General features: G+C 33.8%; 1 protein-coding gene across 3 annotated transcripts; it reads left to right on the top strand.

Moving 5' to 3' along the window:
• The first annotated feature begins 5,595 nt into the window (after nt 1–5,595).
• On the top strand, nt 5,596–15,539 carry LOC127806477 (amino acid transporter AVT1C-like). Of its 3 annotated transcripts, XM_052343812.1 has the most exons (14): nt 5,596–5,789; nt 6,036–6,132; nt 6,494–6,697; nt 7,684–8,000; nt 9,829–10,043; nt 10,615–10,638; nt 12,701–12,881; nt 13,014–13,233; nt 13,542–13,677; nt 14,146–14,169; nt 14,521–14,662; nt 14,781–14,824; nt 14,945–15,007; nt 15,318–15,539. In XM_052343812.1, exons 3-14 carry the CDS (start codon nt 6,519–6,521, stop codon nt 15,411–15,413), a joined length of 1,641 nt encoding a protein of 546 aa, XP_052199772.1. In that variant the 5' UTR covers nt 5,596–5,789; nt 6,036–6,132; nt 6,494–6,518; the 3' UTR covers nt 15,414–15,539. The 3 variants fall into 3 exon arrangements, 2 of the variants coding, with proteins under 2 accessions (XP_052199772.1, XP_052199771.1); XR_008024423.1 differs by lacking the exon at nt 6,036–6,132 and having other exon boundaries at nt 14,908–15,007; nt 15,318–15,333; XM_052343811.1 differs by lacking the exon at nt 6,036–6,132.
• Nucleotides 15,540–16,184: the final 645 nt, after the last annotated feature.

Genomic DNA, 16,184 nt, shown 5'->3' with positions numbered 1-16,184 from the left:
TATAAATTAGTGGGTCGTTACACTTACGCCTACTGAGCTTATAGCATAAAAATTATCAACGGTGAGTCTAAGCTTCCTCGCGCCAGGCTTTCGCCTACTGAGCTTTAGGGTACCTCGCGAACATAGCCCACCACACAAAATAATATATGCGCAAAGTAATTGTCATGGACACGTGTTAACTCGTAAATATATATATAAATTCATGCATGATCACATGTCTCCAAATATTTCACGCACAGGACCATATATAACCAAATGATATACACACCACCACGCCCATGTTTGTACATTAACCACATACATATAGCCCTTATGATGGTCAATCATAATATTAAATTAAAAAATACATGTATAATTGACTGATACACATACAAGATGCAACCTCGCCTTACTTTAAATGATTGATTGATATGCATTATTCATTTGAAAATATAGGGTGAATCAAATTCATCAATTATTTAAAGAAGAACAAAAATTCAGAAATAATAATTATTTTTTTTAAATAAAAAAAATTAGGAACTTACATTTGAAAGAAAATATAGATATTATTAGATATTATTGCTTGAATGAAACAGCTAAAACATTGAAAATAAATTTTGAAATTATGAAAATAAGAAAAAAAAAAGATATGCTTTATATAGGTGCAGAGAAAGATAAGGGTTGCTCTCAAGGCATAGGTCAAGTGGTCGAATGAGTAATATGTTAGTGTCAATTCGATAAATTGCATATTCGATCATCGTCTTACGTAAAGGCCAAAAGTCCAACCTGTAATTTACCTTCTCTAACGTAATAGAGAACACAAATATCGAGGACTGCACAAAGACGATAATTCAAGGAGTGGTTTTTATTTTTTAATATATATTATATAATATATATATATGACACGCGCACACAGAACTTGTCTCCTTTTCTTTTAAATAATATATAATATAATATATATATGGATGGGGCAGCTTGAATCAATTTGCTTGCCAGCCCCTTCCATTCCCTTATCAACTTCTCTTTCTTTTCTTTTTTTAATAATAATATATAATAATTTATTATACATATATATATATATATATGGGGGCAGCTTCACGTGAAGCTGCTCCTCCCCAATCTTTCTCTATTTTTATTTTTATTTTTATTTTTATTTTTCTTTTTTATAATATATATTATATAATATATTATATATATATAAATATAATCATCACAGGTGAACCTGCTCCTTCCCAGTCATACACGTTGCCATTCTCCTATTTCTCATTTTCTTTTTCTTTAATATTTTTTATTTTATTAAATTTTTAATAAAATATATTATTACACACATAATATTATATAAAAATTAATCACAAAAATAATTCTCATAATTAATATATCTCATTAATTAAAATATTATTAATTTTTAATAATATATATATTTTATCAATACTTTCACACTTAATAATATTTTATTCTCTGATAATTTTTAATAGATGAAGTATAGTCATTTTGCCTAAAAACGACGAAATAATTGTTTTGACAATCAAAACGCTATAAAATGTCAACAATTCTAATTAGGCATCGAAAATATATCATCAGGCTTCAAAAACCTAAATTTTAAATTCTTCATTATTTACGCTCTAGTCCCTAAATTTTCACAAAATTATTAAATATGCCCAAAAATTAATTTTTATAAAATTTTACACACAATTATGGTTGATCATAATTATGCATGTTCCATCTTCAAACAATAAACATAATGACTCAAATTCATTGATCTATAAAAAATATGCCATACATACAAAAATATCGACAGAGTGACCCAAACCCCATTAAGGGTTCTTAGATCTTAAACTTGTCAAACATTTCATTTTTACGAGTAAGCAAATAAACATAACAAAATTTAGAATAATCATCAATAAATAAAATAAAATATTTTTTAATTTCTATCACGTGTCACAAAATTATTTAAATTACAAGTATCACTATGAATTAATTCAAGTAATTAAGTGCTTCTTTCAATTGAAGAAAAAGGTTTTCTAGGTTGTTTTGCTTGCACACAAATATCACATTTTTCTTTTGTATTAATTTTAAATTTTGGAATTAATTCAAGATTTATCATATCTTTTACTGTTTACATATTTACATGCCCAAGCTTACCACCATGTCAGGTGTGAGAGTGATCTAATCCAGAGACATACTGAGAGTGAACTGATATTTTATTGATCACAAATCCAAAACATTTAAGTGAAATAAAATATCTAACAAATAACCTTTTTTTTTTCAATAAATATACTATTTTTGTTAATTACAACTTTATTTGATTCAAAAACTAATTTATAACCATGTTGAACTAGTTTAGAAGTACTGATAAGATTTTTTCTAATGGATGACACATATTAACTCCAAATCCAAACAAAAAGATTTTTCATAAGTTTCAAAATTATTTTTCTTTCTTCTAAGACTGGAACCTCACTATCATACTCCAACTTTATAGTTCTAATGTATGAGTCATGATAAGTAGAAAATAAATTTTTATCATTACAAATATATCTACCTCCAATCCAAAAGATTTAAATTAGAATTTATTTCAAAATTATTAACAAAATACCTAATAGTTGGGCTAGATATTCCCTCTCCCCCCCACCCTCCAAAAAAAAAAAACCATATTTGGGTGTGATTTTGAAATAAACTGAGCAACCTAGTTTTTGGGAGATTGACCATTTCAATGACAACAATCTATGATATGTCTTCTCACACACCAGCAAATGACTACTTTATTTTGATTGACTGCTTTTCTCCTTACTTTGTTGTTATTATTACTGGTCATATAATATTTTTTTCTTAAAATTATTGGACTTAAGCTTATGGGTATTTTTTGTCATATTTTCCCTCGCACAAAAATCAAGATTAACTTAGGGGACATTTTTTTGGGCATTTTGATGTGGTTCTTCAATTCTTATGGAAATTAAAAGATCTAAAAGAAAAAAATTTAGGTTTTTGTTTTAACATTTTTACAAATTCATTCTATGAAGAGGGTAATTTTTTTTTTTTTTTATCGAAGATGTAACAAGTAATATTTTATTTATATCTACACCTTTAAGCCTAAGTTCATAAACAAGATTTCAAATTCATGCACTTGATCCATTATGAGTTTATCATCAACCATTTGAAAATTTAAGAATTTTTCTACACTAAATCTTTTTAAACCCATATCCTTAACTCCATATTTCTTTTCAAGTGCATTCCACAATCCACTCAAAATTTTATAGATTTCTTTTTAGTAGTGCATAAAATGTTATAGATTCCTTTTGCAATGCACTCAAAATTTTACCATAGAACAAATAATTTTTTTTTGTCAAAATCATCAATAAAACTACTAGAACCTTTAGTAATGTAACATCCCGCATCAAGTGATAGGAAGTATTAGATCAATTTATCTCGATGGGTTTACGCGAACTTTTCAATGATCACCCATCCTTGAGTTACCATAACTCAAACACGCATAACTCGAGAGTTCTTTATTCACATTCAGCTCAAAAGGTATTTAGCTGATATTATTTCCTTCCTTACTATTCTTGATATATATACTAGTTTCTCTAGAGTCTCTTATTGGACCTAACATTGGGCTCTCAGGGTATTACATTCTCCCCCCTTGAACACATAACGTCCTCGTTATGCGACCTTATAACTGGTCCTAGATCTTTTCCATTTGAGGGTTGTCATCCTAGAAACCTACTAGGAGCCGCTCCTTGTTTGGGCCATCGCATCATCACGCCACTCCCCACCCTCATCGGACTGCCTTCTCCAAAGGTCAGCTCTGATACCACCTGTAATATCTTGTATTGAGCAATAGGAAGAACCGAATCAACTTATTCTAATGGGCCTACTCGAACTTCCTAGGAGTTACCCATCCTTGAACTACCTTAACTCAAATACGTTTAACCTGAGAAGTTCTTTATCCACATTCAGTTCAAAAGGTATTCAACTGGTATTATTTTCTTCTTTACTATTCTAGATATATATACTAACTTCTCTAGAGTCTTTTCTTGAACCTGACCTTGGACTCTCGGGGTATTACAAATAAGTTCGATTATTTTTTTCATTTCATCAACATCAGTAGTACTCTTTTCAATTGATGATTTTTCACCTTTTAAAGTGCATTATGGATGATCGAAAATAGCCCTAATGTAGACAACCAAAATTTTAATTGTTACAGGTCAAACCCTAAAATTGACACCATTAAACTTTTTAGGCTTTCAAGATGCAAAATCTAAATGATTAACAAAAAATATTATCATTTTCTACTCTTAGACTGTGAGAAAAAATATTAATTAATTAAAGCAGATATACTATTTAATATTCTATCAATCAAATAAGATCTCAAATAATAATAACGCTAAAAGAAAATGAAAGCAGAGTTAGAGGTAGTCTAATCGTAGATCGAGGCATGCTAACGCATTCTTCTAAGAATAGAAACACCTCATCTTGCATTAAATATTACGACATTCTCTTCCAAAAATATAACAATCTCTTCGAGAAAATCACTCTTGCAAACTTTATCTTTTATGCTCTAATATATATATATATATATAAATTATATGATTGTAGCTCGTTATCAAAACAAAGATAGGAAAGAAATTAATTTTTTTTCTTCTAATATTGCACGACTACCAAGGCTTCAACTGAAAAAGAAAAAAAAGAGTGAATGTGAGAAGAAAAAGTATGGTTTTTTTTCACCACCTTTCAAGTATTGTGGCTTCCTTGTATATTGAATTCTGCTAACAAATTTTCTCCAAGTTGGGATGTTGCTGATTTTTTTTATTTTTTTAAATGAATGTGGAGCTTATTTAGGGATTGCTTACCCTTTTCTTCTAATCTTATCTGATTTCAAAAGATGAAGACTAAATCAATTTAATGTTAATCAAATATTAAAAATAAATAATTAAATATATAACAATAAGTTCTCTGCTGAGGAGCTTCGCAGATTTCCAAGATGGTAGCAATTTCTTATTGGGTAGCTTTTCAATCAACTAATGGAACCTATAGCCCCAAGGGACATAGCCAAGTAATAAAGGGACATACTAAAAAATTTATCTGAAGATTTTTAGCGTAGATTCGATTTTTGGGAGAAACATAATGCTTCCTTTTGGGGAGGACCTTAAGAGTGATATTAGTGGTGCAGCCTACCACTCTGATCACTTGGACACATATCTCGATTTACCTACTCAGTGTAGGTCTAGGGTGGGATGGCTGAAGACGCCAGTAATGGGACGTAATCCAAAAAAAAAACTAATGGAACCTATAAGTTCAAGGTTAAAACTTATACCGAGAAGTGACATTTTCTTAAATTTGATTTTTTGATTTTGACTTTTTAATTTTTATAAAATTTAACTTAATTAAGAATTAATTAACACCATTCATAATGAATGTGTCTAAAGAAAAAAAAATTCATAAAAATCTTAAAAAAATAATTTTTAAGCTAAAAGAATCTTTATGCAAATTTCTCAAAGTTCATGGGCTCTGGGGCAATTTACCCTTAAATTATGGACCAGACTCCAAATCCGGTCCGTGCGAAGCATTCCCCATCCTATATACATATATATATATATAATTTTATCCACTTGGCAAGTCCGCACAATGAACCAAACCAGTTGCGCTATCGCAAGCGGCGGCTATCGGTGAAGCCGAAGCTTCTCGCTCTCTCTCGCTCTCTCATACTTATCGTCTCTCTCTCATATTTATCGTAATGTGTATACACAAATAAAATTGGAAATCCGGCGGCCATCAAATTTTGCTTCAGACTTGTTGTGAATCGGTCCGCTTAGGTCGATTCTTGTTCATTTGATTCATTCCTTTACCTGTTTCTGATCATCTTGTAATTCGTGCTAAATTACATGTATCTATATGTATGTTGTAGCTCATCCACATTCACTCACACACGCACAAGCAGGCATAGAACTGCTGTCTGAGTGTTTCCTGCTAAATTTTCTGATGTATATATGTATATGTTCAATGATCTTTACTGGAAATTCTGACTAAAAGGTCGTGTTGTATATCTTCCATCTACAAAGGACATCGATACATTACTGTACATCACGCTGCATGTAAATCTGCATCTTCTCCCTCTTTGATGATCTGGACGACCACCAATAAGCATCTTCATTCATGGTACAGTTTAGCACGAAATGTATATCCAGATACATAGGGGAATCTAGTTTGCGTTCCAACTTTTTCTACTATCAGTTCCTTGTTTTGATTGGCTAGTTTTGAAATTCTTGGACTAAAATTGTGTCTGTGCGTGTGTGTGGAGTCAGAAGTGGGCAAGACTTGCTGAACAAAGAACAAACTGATTTAATACTGGATAGCATTCTTTTTTTTGTTGTTGTTTTTTTTTTTAACTTCGTAAAAGTAAGATTGAAACCTTCAATTTTTTATTTTTTTTGGGCAAGAGTAGAAAATTTATTTTATTTGGATTTATTTTTGAAGGCAAGAAATTCTGATTTTTTTTTTAAATTGTGCATTTACGCAGAAGAGAGGCTTTCCGGACTAAGAAAATGAAGAATTCGGTTTCAGAACAGAGTTTCTACATCGAGAGCGAAGATGAAGATGAGGAGGAGGAGTTCAACAAGGGTGAAGATGATGCAAACGATTCAGATTCTTCACATAACTCTAATGAAGACCAGCCGCAGAGCAAACCCAATTCTCTCAACACCACATGGCCCCAAAGTTACAGGTCTGTTCTGTCTCTGCTATACCGTGCTCAGTTTCTTTCTTTTATATCTTAGTATGTGATGATGTATTAGCTATCCTTTTTCTTTTCTTTTTCAAATTCGCGTGGTCAGAAATTTCTCTCTCTCTTTTTTTTTTTTTATTCTAAGCAAATTTGTCTCTTTCAAGAGTATACATGCAACTCTGAGTGAATATGATAGATTATAATACAGGGAAGCAACATACAGTCTCATGAGATGCGAAGTTAAATGTGGAAGAGTTACCAACGCTTTTACCCGCTTCAAAAGTTTTGAGTATTGAAATAATAAATCATGATTACGGACCACCCTTGCAAACTTTTGCAGTCTGGAATATGATGGGCTAAATGGTTCTGATCATTTTATGGACTGGAAAACTTGTAGCACAATTTATTCTCTTTTCAGGTTGTCAATTGATTTGGTACAGAAATTGTTCGGTTACCATATTCAGGGCCAGATCTATGAGCTGGGATACGATAAATAGACTCTTGTTTTGATAATTAGCAGTCACATTGATATACAAGAAGCTTTAATCTGCAGTAGTTTGGTGCCAAACCATCATCTCTTGTATTTTCTTCAACGCCAACTTATTTTGATTCCATACTTGCAATATCGTTTATAAAGTTACAATTGAAATCATTTCAAATGGGATATATGGCATTTGAGTATACTCTCGGGTTGGTATCAAGCTTGCTGGAGTTTCTGGAGCATTACTGTTAAAAGATTTGTTGTTCTCGTCTTTCTCTTAATTGTTGGTAATAGTCAGTGGATATTTCTTAATCGAAGTTTAAAATATTATGGAAATAACAGATATCCGCAAACAAGAAGACATGATTATGCCTGAAATAGTACATGTAAATGTAATGGCGTAAAATATGTGCCGATGTATTCTAAAATATTAGTTTTGTTCAATGTGGTGCATTGCTTCTAAATGCAGTTCCGTTAACTTGTTTCTTCTCAACTGAAACTCCAGGCAATCTATTGATCTATATGGTAGCGTACCATCGCCAAGTATTACATTTCTTGGCACTCCCACATTGTCAAAACTAAGCGGTTCATCATTTCTTTCATCGTCACTTACAAGGAGACACACTCCTGAGATATTACCTTCTGCAACTAAACCACTGTTGCCAACAGTAGCAGATGAGCAACAACCACAACAAAGACGAAGTTCCCATTCTCTGCTTCCTCCTATTCCTTCAAGAAAAGCTTCAGCGAAGAAATCTGCCAAGGTCTCACATGAAGTTCCAGCATCTCGCCAGAGCTCATTTGGCCAAGCTACTATAAACGGTATATTTATATTTATTAATTTTGGGCATTAATTCCCGGGGCCATGTGAGAAAGCTCTATCTAGTTGGCTGACAAACTGATTATTCAATATCATTAATATGTTGAGTCTACCAATTAAATCCTAGATACCATCTACAGATATAAGCATGTTCCTCGAACTTGTGCTTAAGCTAATAACTATGCATTCTAGTAATTTATTGAAGTATGGGATGCAGGAAATCGTTTATACTTTCTAAGTGATTGCTCCTCTTTCAGAAACTGATTCTCATTCTACAAATATTTTTTTTCATTCTTGGAGAATGTGTGTGTGTGTTGGGGGCGGGGGAGGGGGGGTAAATAAGGAATGGTTGGTTTTCCTCAGTTCTAAAAGATTAAATGAATTCTAGGTCAATGTCATATGGCTCATCTTTTTGCATCAAACTTCATAAACTTTGGGCAACAGACATGCCACTTGAAAATTGTAATTGTCTGTTGTATCTAGGTTAAGAGTGAGTCTATAGGCATCAATTCAGTAGTGGAGAAATTTGGGAGTAATTGAGTGAAGAAAGATGAAGTGTTGGCACTCCATGAATCTTATATCTTTTCTTACTAAAATGCTTACCATTCTCTTTAAGACTTCACTGGGGAGTCTAAAGCCTCACCAGTACAATGAAGGAATTTAGTTATATGTGGCTCAACTGTCCTTATCTACTAAACATTGTAGCCATCATGTAAATCTATATAGTATAACATCCTTACAATTTCACTGGATAGAATAGCTGTCCTATGAAAAGCAGCATCCAGGACCTCAGAGGAAGTGGGATCTTACAGCCATGTATATCATCCATATCTGGATGTATGGTTCTAGGTTGTTTTGAATAGCCCACCTTACCTGTAAATGCTCAAAGAAGGACAATCTTGGATTACTGTGACCACATAGCCTAATCATATGCTGGGGACCTTAACTTTAGGGACCAATTTATGTGTGATGTTGATGGCATCAACAATGGGAACCATCTTGAATATGTGGTTTCTGGACCACATCAACTCTTCTAATGATTAAAGCTTGAGCTGAAGCTGTGCCCCTTTGTACTGCAAATCTATTCGTGAGTTATGTTTACAAACTATATTAATAGGGAAAATGCTTTATTTCAGAAAATGCAGTTTTCAGGTTGCCACTTCCTTACTTTGATGACTTAGTATTACTTTAGTGCTCTCTGTTTCCACGAATTTATTTTCAAGTTGCCACTTATCCTGACTGATGTCTTGTAAACATTATCTTCATATCTGAAAAGGCATACCCTTCATTTGATTGCACTACAAAATGCTGCCAAGAATGGCAAGTGGTACACATGAATAACCAACTAAACAACAAGAGCATGTTCGGTGTTTTCAGAAGCAAGTTACCTGGCCTCATGTGGGGAGAGAGAGAGAGAGAGATTAGCCCTTCTCTCTAAACATTCATTTCATTCTTTGGCTTCGACCTTCAAAAGCTTACCTGATTGAGCGGGGGAAAACATAGATTGGACCACACTATGCCTTAATTATAACCCTGTAGTGACACCTTAACTAGTGATAGCTCTCTACTGCAGTAATTGCAAGATCTTTTATTAAGTTGAACCCATGATTTTGGTATAATATGGGTATTATATAGTGTAAGTTACTTTTTTGAGGTTATTATCATACTCAATTATTATTTGAGCTGTCACGGTATGATGACCAACATCACAGTAACTAGTATGGTCTTGTCCTGTTAAATTTGGATACGAACTTGGATTGGATTCTTACGCAACAATTAACTCACTTTCAGTAGGAGAATTTATATTATTATTGTTATGGTTTCATGTAGGCATAAATGTTCTATGTGGAGTGGGAATCCTTTCTACTCCTTATGCTGTCAAAGAAGGTGGATGGGCCGGTCTCTCCCTGCTGTTTATTTTTGCAGCCCTTTCTTACTATACAGGGCTACTCTTGCGTTATTGCTTGGACAGCCAACCCGGGCTTGAGACTTACCCAGACATTGGCCAGGCTGCCTTTGGTACTGCAGGACGTTTTGCCGTATCAGTAAGTCTTGTTGCTTTCACGTTTCCGAAAACCTTTTTGCCTCCTGCTATAGATGTTAGTAAAGTTACTAAAGTAAACAGAACATACATGTTTCCAGCAGATCTTTACAGCAGAGAACAAAAATTAATATTTAATTTGAGTTTCCTAATCATTCGCCTCTCCCATCCATGCTTACTGTGTATCATTAGTTGATCTTCAAATTTGTTATATTAATATCAAAAGATTTTCTCATTAATTGACCTTGATTTTTATTCCACTAGCATCAAAATATTTTGGTAATATACATAAATGATACTTGTAAAAAATTAAGAAAATATATAATAAATAAGGGATGTGATATCAAATGGGCAATATATCAACTAAAATACCAAAGAAAAAAATGTTAAAACTCAGATGAGTGAATAACTGATGAACTATATATTACCTTTGTCAGCCTGGTATAAAATTAACAAGAAGTCCACTGCTTTTATCTTACGGAAGATTTTGAAGAAAATTATAACACCAATAAAGTGCAGTTTACAGCATATTTGGTTGCTAACGATGTCTTCTCTTCTTCTTTTTGTGGTTGCAGATAATTTTGTATTGCGAACTTTATGTAAGTACAGCTTATTATTTTTTTGAGTGTTCTGCAGTTTCTTTTTTTTTTTTTTTATTCATCTCATGGTGCCTATGCTAATTGACGTCTATTACTAAACTATTATAGTCTATGGAAAATGAGTTCAATTGTCAGTTTTTTGGGACCATGATGCATGCCCTTCTAGTCTTACAATTTGTAGGCCATATCTGAAGGGCAGTTGCATCTCTGACTACTGACTGGACTGTCTGATTGTAAAATGGCTAAAGGAAAGGGTTTAAATTAGTTTGTTCTAGCAGTGCCTCCACTATTGTACAGACTTCATTTGTTTAAGATCTCCATGGAACATGAAAGGAGAGAGACAATGGCTTCAAGCAAGAAGCCAACTGTATCTACCATTGTCTGTAAGACCAGGTGGGCACCACCAGGCCTCCCGATTTGGTTGGGCCCTCTGCTAATTGGGGTCATTATTGACAAACAAACCCAGCTAGCAGTGGCTACAGCTAACGGGAGCCTGATTGGAGTGCCACCTAGCCTTCCTCCAAGAGCACTTGATGATTGCTCCCTGCTTCCCTCTTGTTTTATTTTCACCTACTCAATTATCCCTTAATCTGTTAAAGACCTGTTGGACCATCCACCTTGAATAATCCACTTGACCAATCAATTGCTATTAGAGCACTAGTAAAAGAGAGAAGTTAAAGCAAACAATAACAAATCTAAATTAGGAGAAATCTGGTGCTTTTTCTACCAGCTTTCATATTAGAAAGAGCATAACTTTTAGTCTCTGTCACTTTATCTAGTGGTAATCAATTTATATTTAGATAGTCTTTCATTATTAATTATTTATTACTTGTGATCACTTTGATGTGGCATTATTTTGTGATTAGTTGAACAAAAATTACTCAGGAGCTGGATGGTGCTTTTAGTTAGGCATATGAGTTTCCTTGATATATTACCGATATATCATCTTGGTGCACATTGCTTGGACTATCTACCATCATTGTACACATATGTTCTTTATTCATGTCATTTTGTCATATCCTCATGTGTACCAGGAGTACTACATATTGTGGAGAAAATCACTAGGATGGATATATCAATTTTTAGAAAAGCACCTTTTGGAAAACTAGCTTGCCTCTAAAGGAACATGACCAAGTCCTGAGCAAAACTACACAATTGTCTTTGCCGACCAAAATGTTTTTGGAAGGAAAAATTACATGAAGTACTGCTGTAAATTAGGAGCAGCTCAAGATGCGTTTATCTCAAGCCTACCTCATCCTTAATTGAAACGACCTGAAGCCATAACTATTGAACTCTCTAAACTTGTGTCCCTTGTTAATAACTAATCCACCTTACCCTATCTGAATCAGGAATGGATTTGACAGGTTATAATGAGCTGAATTTTAAAAATAAGATTAATGTTACAAAGATAAATATTACAATATAAACATGTGTAACATAAAGAAAGAATGATCCCCGTGGATATATCTAAACATATACTCTTGTTTCCTTTTTTCTTTTTCTTTTTTCCATATATACACTATTGTTATCTTTTATGCTATAGTATAACGGAGGTATTTAGGATATTTCACTCTATAACAGCAACTGGTCATGGCTTTGAGGTGCTTAGCCTCAATATTGTTGTGGACAAATCCCACTTCAGATTCATATTTCTCTCTGCAACTCAATCCAAAACTATTTATTTATACTCTTAAATTCTTTCAAATTAGGGCAGGCTTCGAACTTTCTGTTCAACATAACATTCCTAATCCTAAGACTCTAACAGTCCCTATATATACATCATAATAAGACCTGAATAAAAAACTTCGGCCAATGGAAAATTCCACAAGGATACTCCTTACATAGAATTATCTATTCAGAAATAAGGTGGACAATTCCTTTTTCATCCTGTTTCCTTTTTTATATATTAGTGAAAGTAGTTCTTATGAAACATCCAACCAACATTCTACACATTCTGGTGTAGGACTACCACCTTGGATAATGCTAAGTGTTTCTGCTTGTTCTGAGTCATCTATGTTTCCACGTTAGTGCTGAATATTCACTGCCTTGTTCTCTCATACAGGCTTCTTGTGTTGAATACATTATATTGGAGAGTGATAACTTGACATCACTATTTCCAAATGCACATTTAAGCCTGGGAGGATATGAATTGAATTCACACCATTTGTTTGGGCTGCTGACTGCCCTTGCTGTTCTTCCTACAGTATGGCTCAGAGATCTCAGTGTACTTAGTTATATCTCTGGTAATCACAGTTATTTCTCTGCATAGCTTTTATGTTTTGAAATGCTTTATAAACTGGTGTTTCGGCCACACTTCTGGTCTTGCTATCTCAATGAATAGTGAGTGATGCTTGGTTTGTGCCTTTTGTTCCTAGTTGGTGGAGTTATAGCCTCAATATTGGTAGTCATTTGCTTGTTCTGGACTGGCTTGGTGGATAAAGTTGGTTTCCAGAGCAAAGGGACAACACTGAACCTCACAACCCTTCCTGTTGCTATTGGGCTCTATGGTTACTGCTATTCAGGTCATGCTGTCTTTCCCAATATCTATACATCAATGGAGAAACGAAACCAATACCCTGCAGTCCTCTTGACTAGGTAACAAATAATGCCAAGTCATTTAATTCCAACTCTGAACTAGAGGACAAAGTTGCACATCATTGGTTACGGACCTTAATATTGTACATGGTATTAGGTGTTGGCTAAAATTGCATGATTCGAATTATACATTTTAGTGATAAATATTTCCTTGAACAAGACAAGCTCCTATACCTAAATATGGCCATGGATAAAGATGATTGGAGAGTTGGAATTCATGTAGCTGAACCCACCTAGTTGGATTAATGCTTGTGATTATTGTTGTTGTAGAAGTCATACCTTTATTCGATTTCTTCACTGGATTGCAGTTTTGCTATCTGTACTTTGATGTATGCTGGAGTTGCTGTCTTGGGATACAGGATGTTTGGAGAATCAACAGAGTCTCAATTCACTCTTAACATGCCTCAGGAATTGGTTGCCTCTAAAATTGCTGTCTGGACTACGGTAGGCTGATCTAAATTTGTTTTCCAATTTCCTCTTACAGTTTGCATAGTTGAACGGGGTCATTATTTGGCTCCTGGAAACAATCCCTGCCTAAGGGGCACGTTTGTCTCTTCACATTATAAACATATACGACACGTGTGGGCACTAACTTGTATACTTATTTACCCAGGTTGTACTCCTATCATGCTCATATACATTCCTTTACCTACAAAGTAAACATCTTTATATACACTAGATATAATTATATAGCTAGTCCAGTCATGTCTGGTTGGCATTGACCAAGGGTCCAGCTACTTAACGGAAGAAGTTATATGTCCAAGCTGTTGAATTCTAGCTGCATCATATACCACCCTTCGCCTTACAGTTTCCATTATCTAGCATCTTCTTTAATGTTATCAATGTAGTGTTTTGGGATATTTGATGTGAATCAGTCTTGATAACTTGTGTATCCTGTTTATTTATTTGCAGGTTGTCAATCCTCTTACCAAATATCCTTTTCCTAACAGAAATTTACCAAAATTTATTCAAGCAGCTGCATTGCTTGTAGCACGGTCTTCAAACAAGTGGCACCTTCAAACTGAATTGTTTCCATGTTTCAATTGAAAAGACTGTGACAGAAGGAGAGCTATGGGAATGGAAATCATAGAAGGGAACCATATGGCCATGAAAGAAACTACTATATGGCCATGAAAGAAAGCTGTTGAATTCTTTTGCATATCGTTTCTTCTCTCATTATCACCGCCAAATTGTCTGAACTAAGTTTTGTTGTCACATTCGAAGTTTTCTATGGTATAATATTCAAGAACAAATTTTCCATTGCTTTCCTTAACAACAGACACATATGCGTTGACGATGACTCCAGTAGCAATGAGTCTGGAGGAATTGATGCCATCTAACCATCTCAAGTCTCACATATATGCAATCCTCATCAGAACAGCATTGGTGATGTCTACCATGGTTGTTGGTCTCACGGTGCCTTTCTTCGGTAAGTTTTCACGCATTTAAAGGTTTTGAATTCCCAAAAAGCAGATGTGTGAACCCTTCTTCGTCTTGTTTTCTATATTATTGTGATTTCATTATCATCTCTCTTTCATTTGACACAGGCTTGGTGCTATCATTGATTGGATCTCTATTTACAATGCTAGTGGTTAGTTAATTTATAGTGCTTCTGTGACCAATTAGTTTGCCATCTCTCTTTCCAACTAATCACATTCAGAACATTTTGTGTAGATGTAACTGCATTCTACTGACTGAATCTTCTGTACAGACCTTGATACTTCCTTGTGCCTGTTACCTAAGCATCTTGAGGGGAAAAGTAACTCTGCTTCAGGTACATCCACAATTTGTCCTCCGTTTACATCAATGCATATTGGACAGTTTCCAAAATAAAACTCTAAACAACTCTTCTCCCACCTTCACAAAGCGATGAGCCTCGTGCATGACAATGGTCTTTTAGACTATTGCTCTTGTGATACTTCCTGAAGTATGTATGATCTTGTTTTAAATCCTCATATTTAATGAAGCATTAGAGGAACTTGAAATCAATTCTTTTGCTGACTTTTTTAAAAAAATAAAAAATATCTTTTTTTTTCTTGGCTGAATGTTGATGTGTTGTTTCATTAATTTGTGGCGGCATGCAGGGCTCTCTTTGTATACTGGTTATTGCTGTAGGAGTTGTATCGTCGATCTTTGGAACCTACTCATCCTTCACCAAAATTGTCGAGAGCTTGAGCTGAAACTTCTAGAAATTTTTCCCTAAAGTAAGAGATATTTTATGGTCAATAGTGATGTAAACCAATCATCAGTTCCTTAGCTTGTAATATTATTTAATATCAATCCTGAATCAGTTTCAGATTCGTGCCTCTCCTCATGATCTTTCGTTCTTTCTCCCCAATTTTAGTTCGAACAATTGAGAGTTGGCTTTGTAAGGGCTCATTTGATTCATTGGGTGTAGGGAATCTGTTTAGAGGATATCAGAGAGGTGTGAGAAATATTTCATCCCAAAGGTGAAGATTGTTGAGACTGATTTGAATTTAGACTTAGATAAACTCAAACAAAAGGATTGTTGAGGGTGATTTGAATTAAGACTTAGATAAACTCAAAAATATCACAAAATTAAGATTTATACACTAAGTCTAAATTCAGTGACTTTTGAAACGAAAACCTATTTTGTTATCTCTATTTATAGGATCCCATAATTAGTTATTAGATAGTGGTAAGATGCACCAATTAAAGTGTAAGTGATATTGTGATTTTGAGTATATCCCTACTTAAAGTGAGGATTGTTGAAAGTGATTTGAATTTATACATAAACTCAAACAAAAGCGTCACAAAAATAAGATTTATACACCAAGTCTAAATTCAGTGACTTATGAAATGAAAACTTATCTTGTTATCCCTACTTACAGAGTCCTATAATTGATTATTAAATAGTGGTAAGATGTACTAATATCATGATTTTGAGTATATTTAGTTTTTGAGCCTATCATGAGGTAATTTATCATTTT

Source organism: Diospyros lotus, chromosome 7, assembly GCF_014633365.1.
Source record: "Diospyros lotus cultivar Yz01 chromosome 7, ASM1463336v1, whole genome shotgun sequence".
Classification (NCBI taxonomy): Eukaryota; Viridiplantae; Streptophyta; class Magnoliopsida; order Ericales; family Ebenaceae; genus Diospyros; species Diospyros lotus.
Note: the sequence above shows the minus strand (reverse complement) of the source record. Positions and strands in the feature narration are given on the sequence as shown.

Bases quoted from the DNA above. Each gene is read 5' to 3' on its own strand.
- LOC127806477 (XM_052343811.1), top strand. From the start codon at position 6,519: ATGAAGAATTCGGTTTCAGAACAGAGTTTCTACATCGAGAGCGAAGAT. The intron at 14,663-14,780 runs GTAAGTTTTCAC...CATTTGACACAG, and splicing joins TCTCACGGTGCCTTTCTTCG to GCTTGGTGCTATCATTGATT. The intron at 14,825-14,944 runs GTTAGTTAATTT...TCTTCTGTACAG, and splicing joins CTCTATTTACAATGCTAGTG to ACCTTGATACTTCCTTGTGC.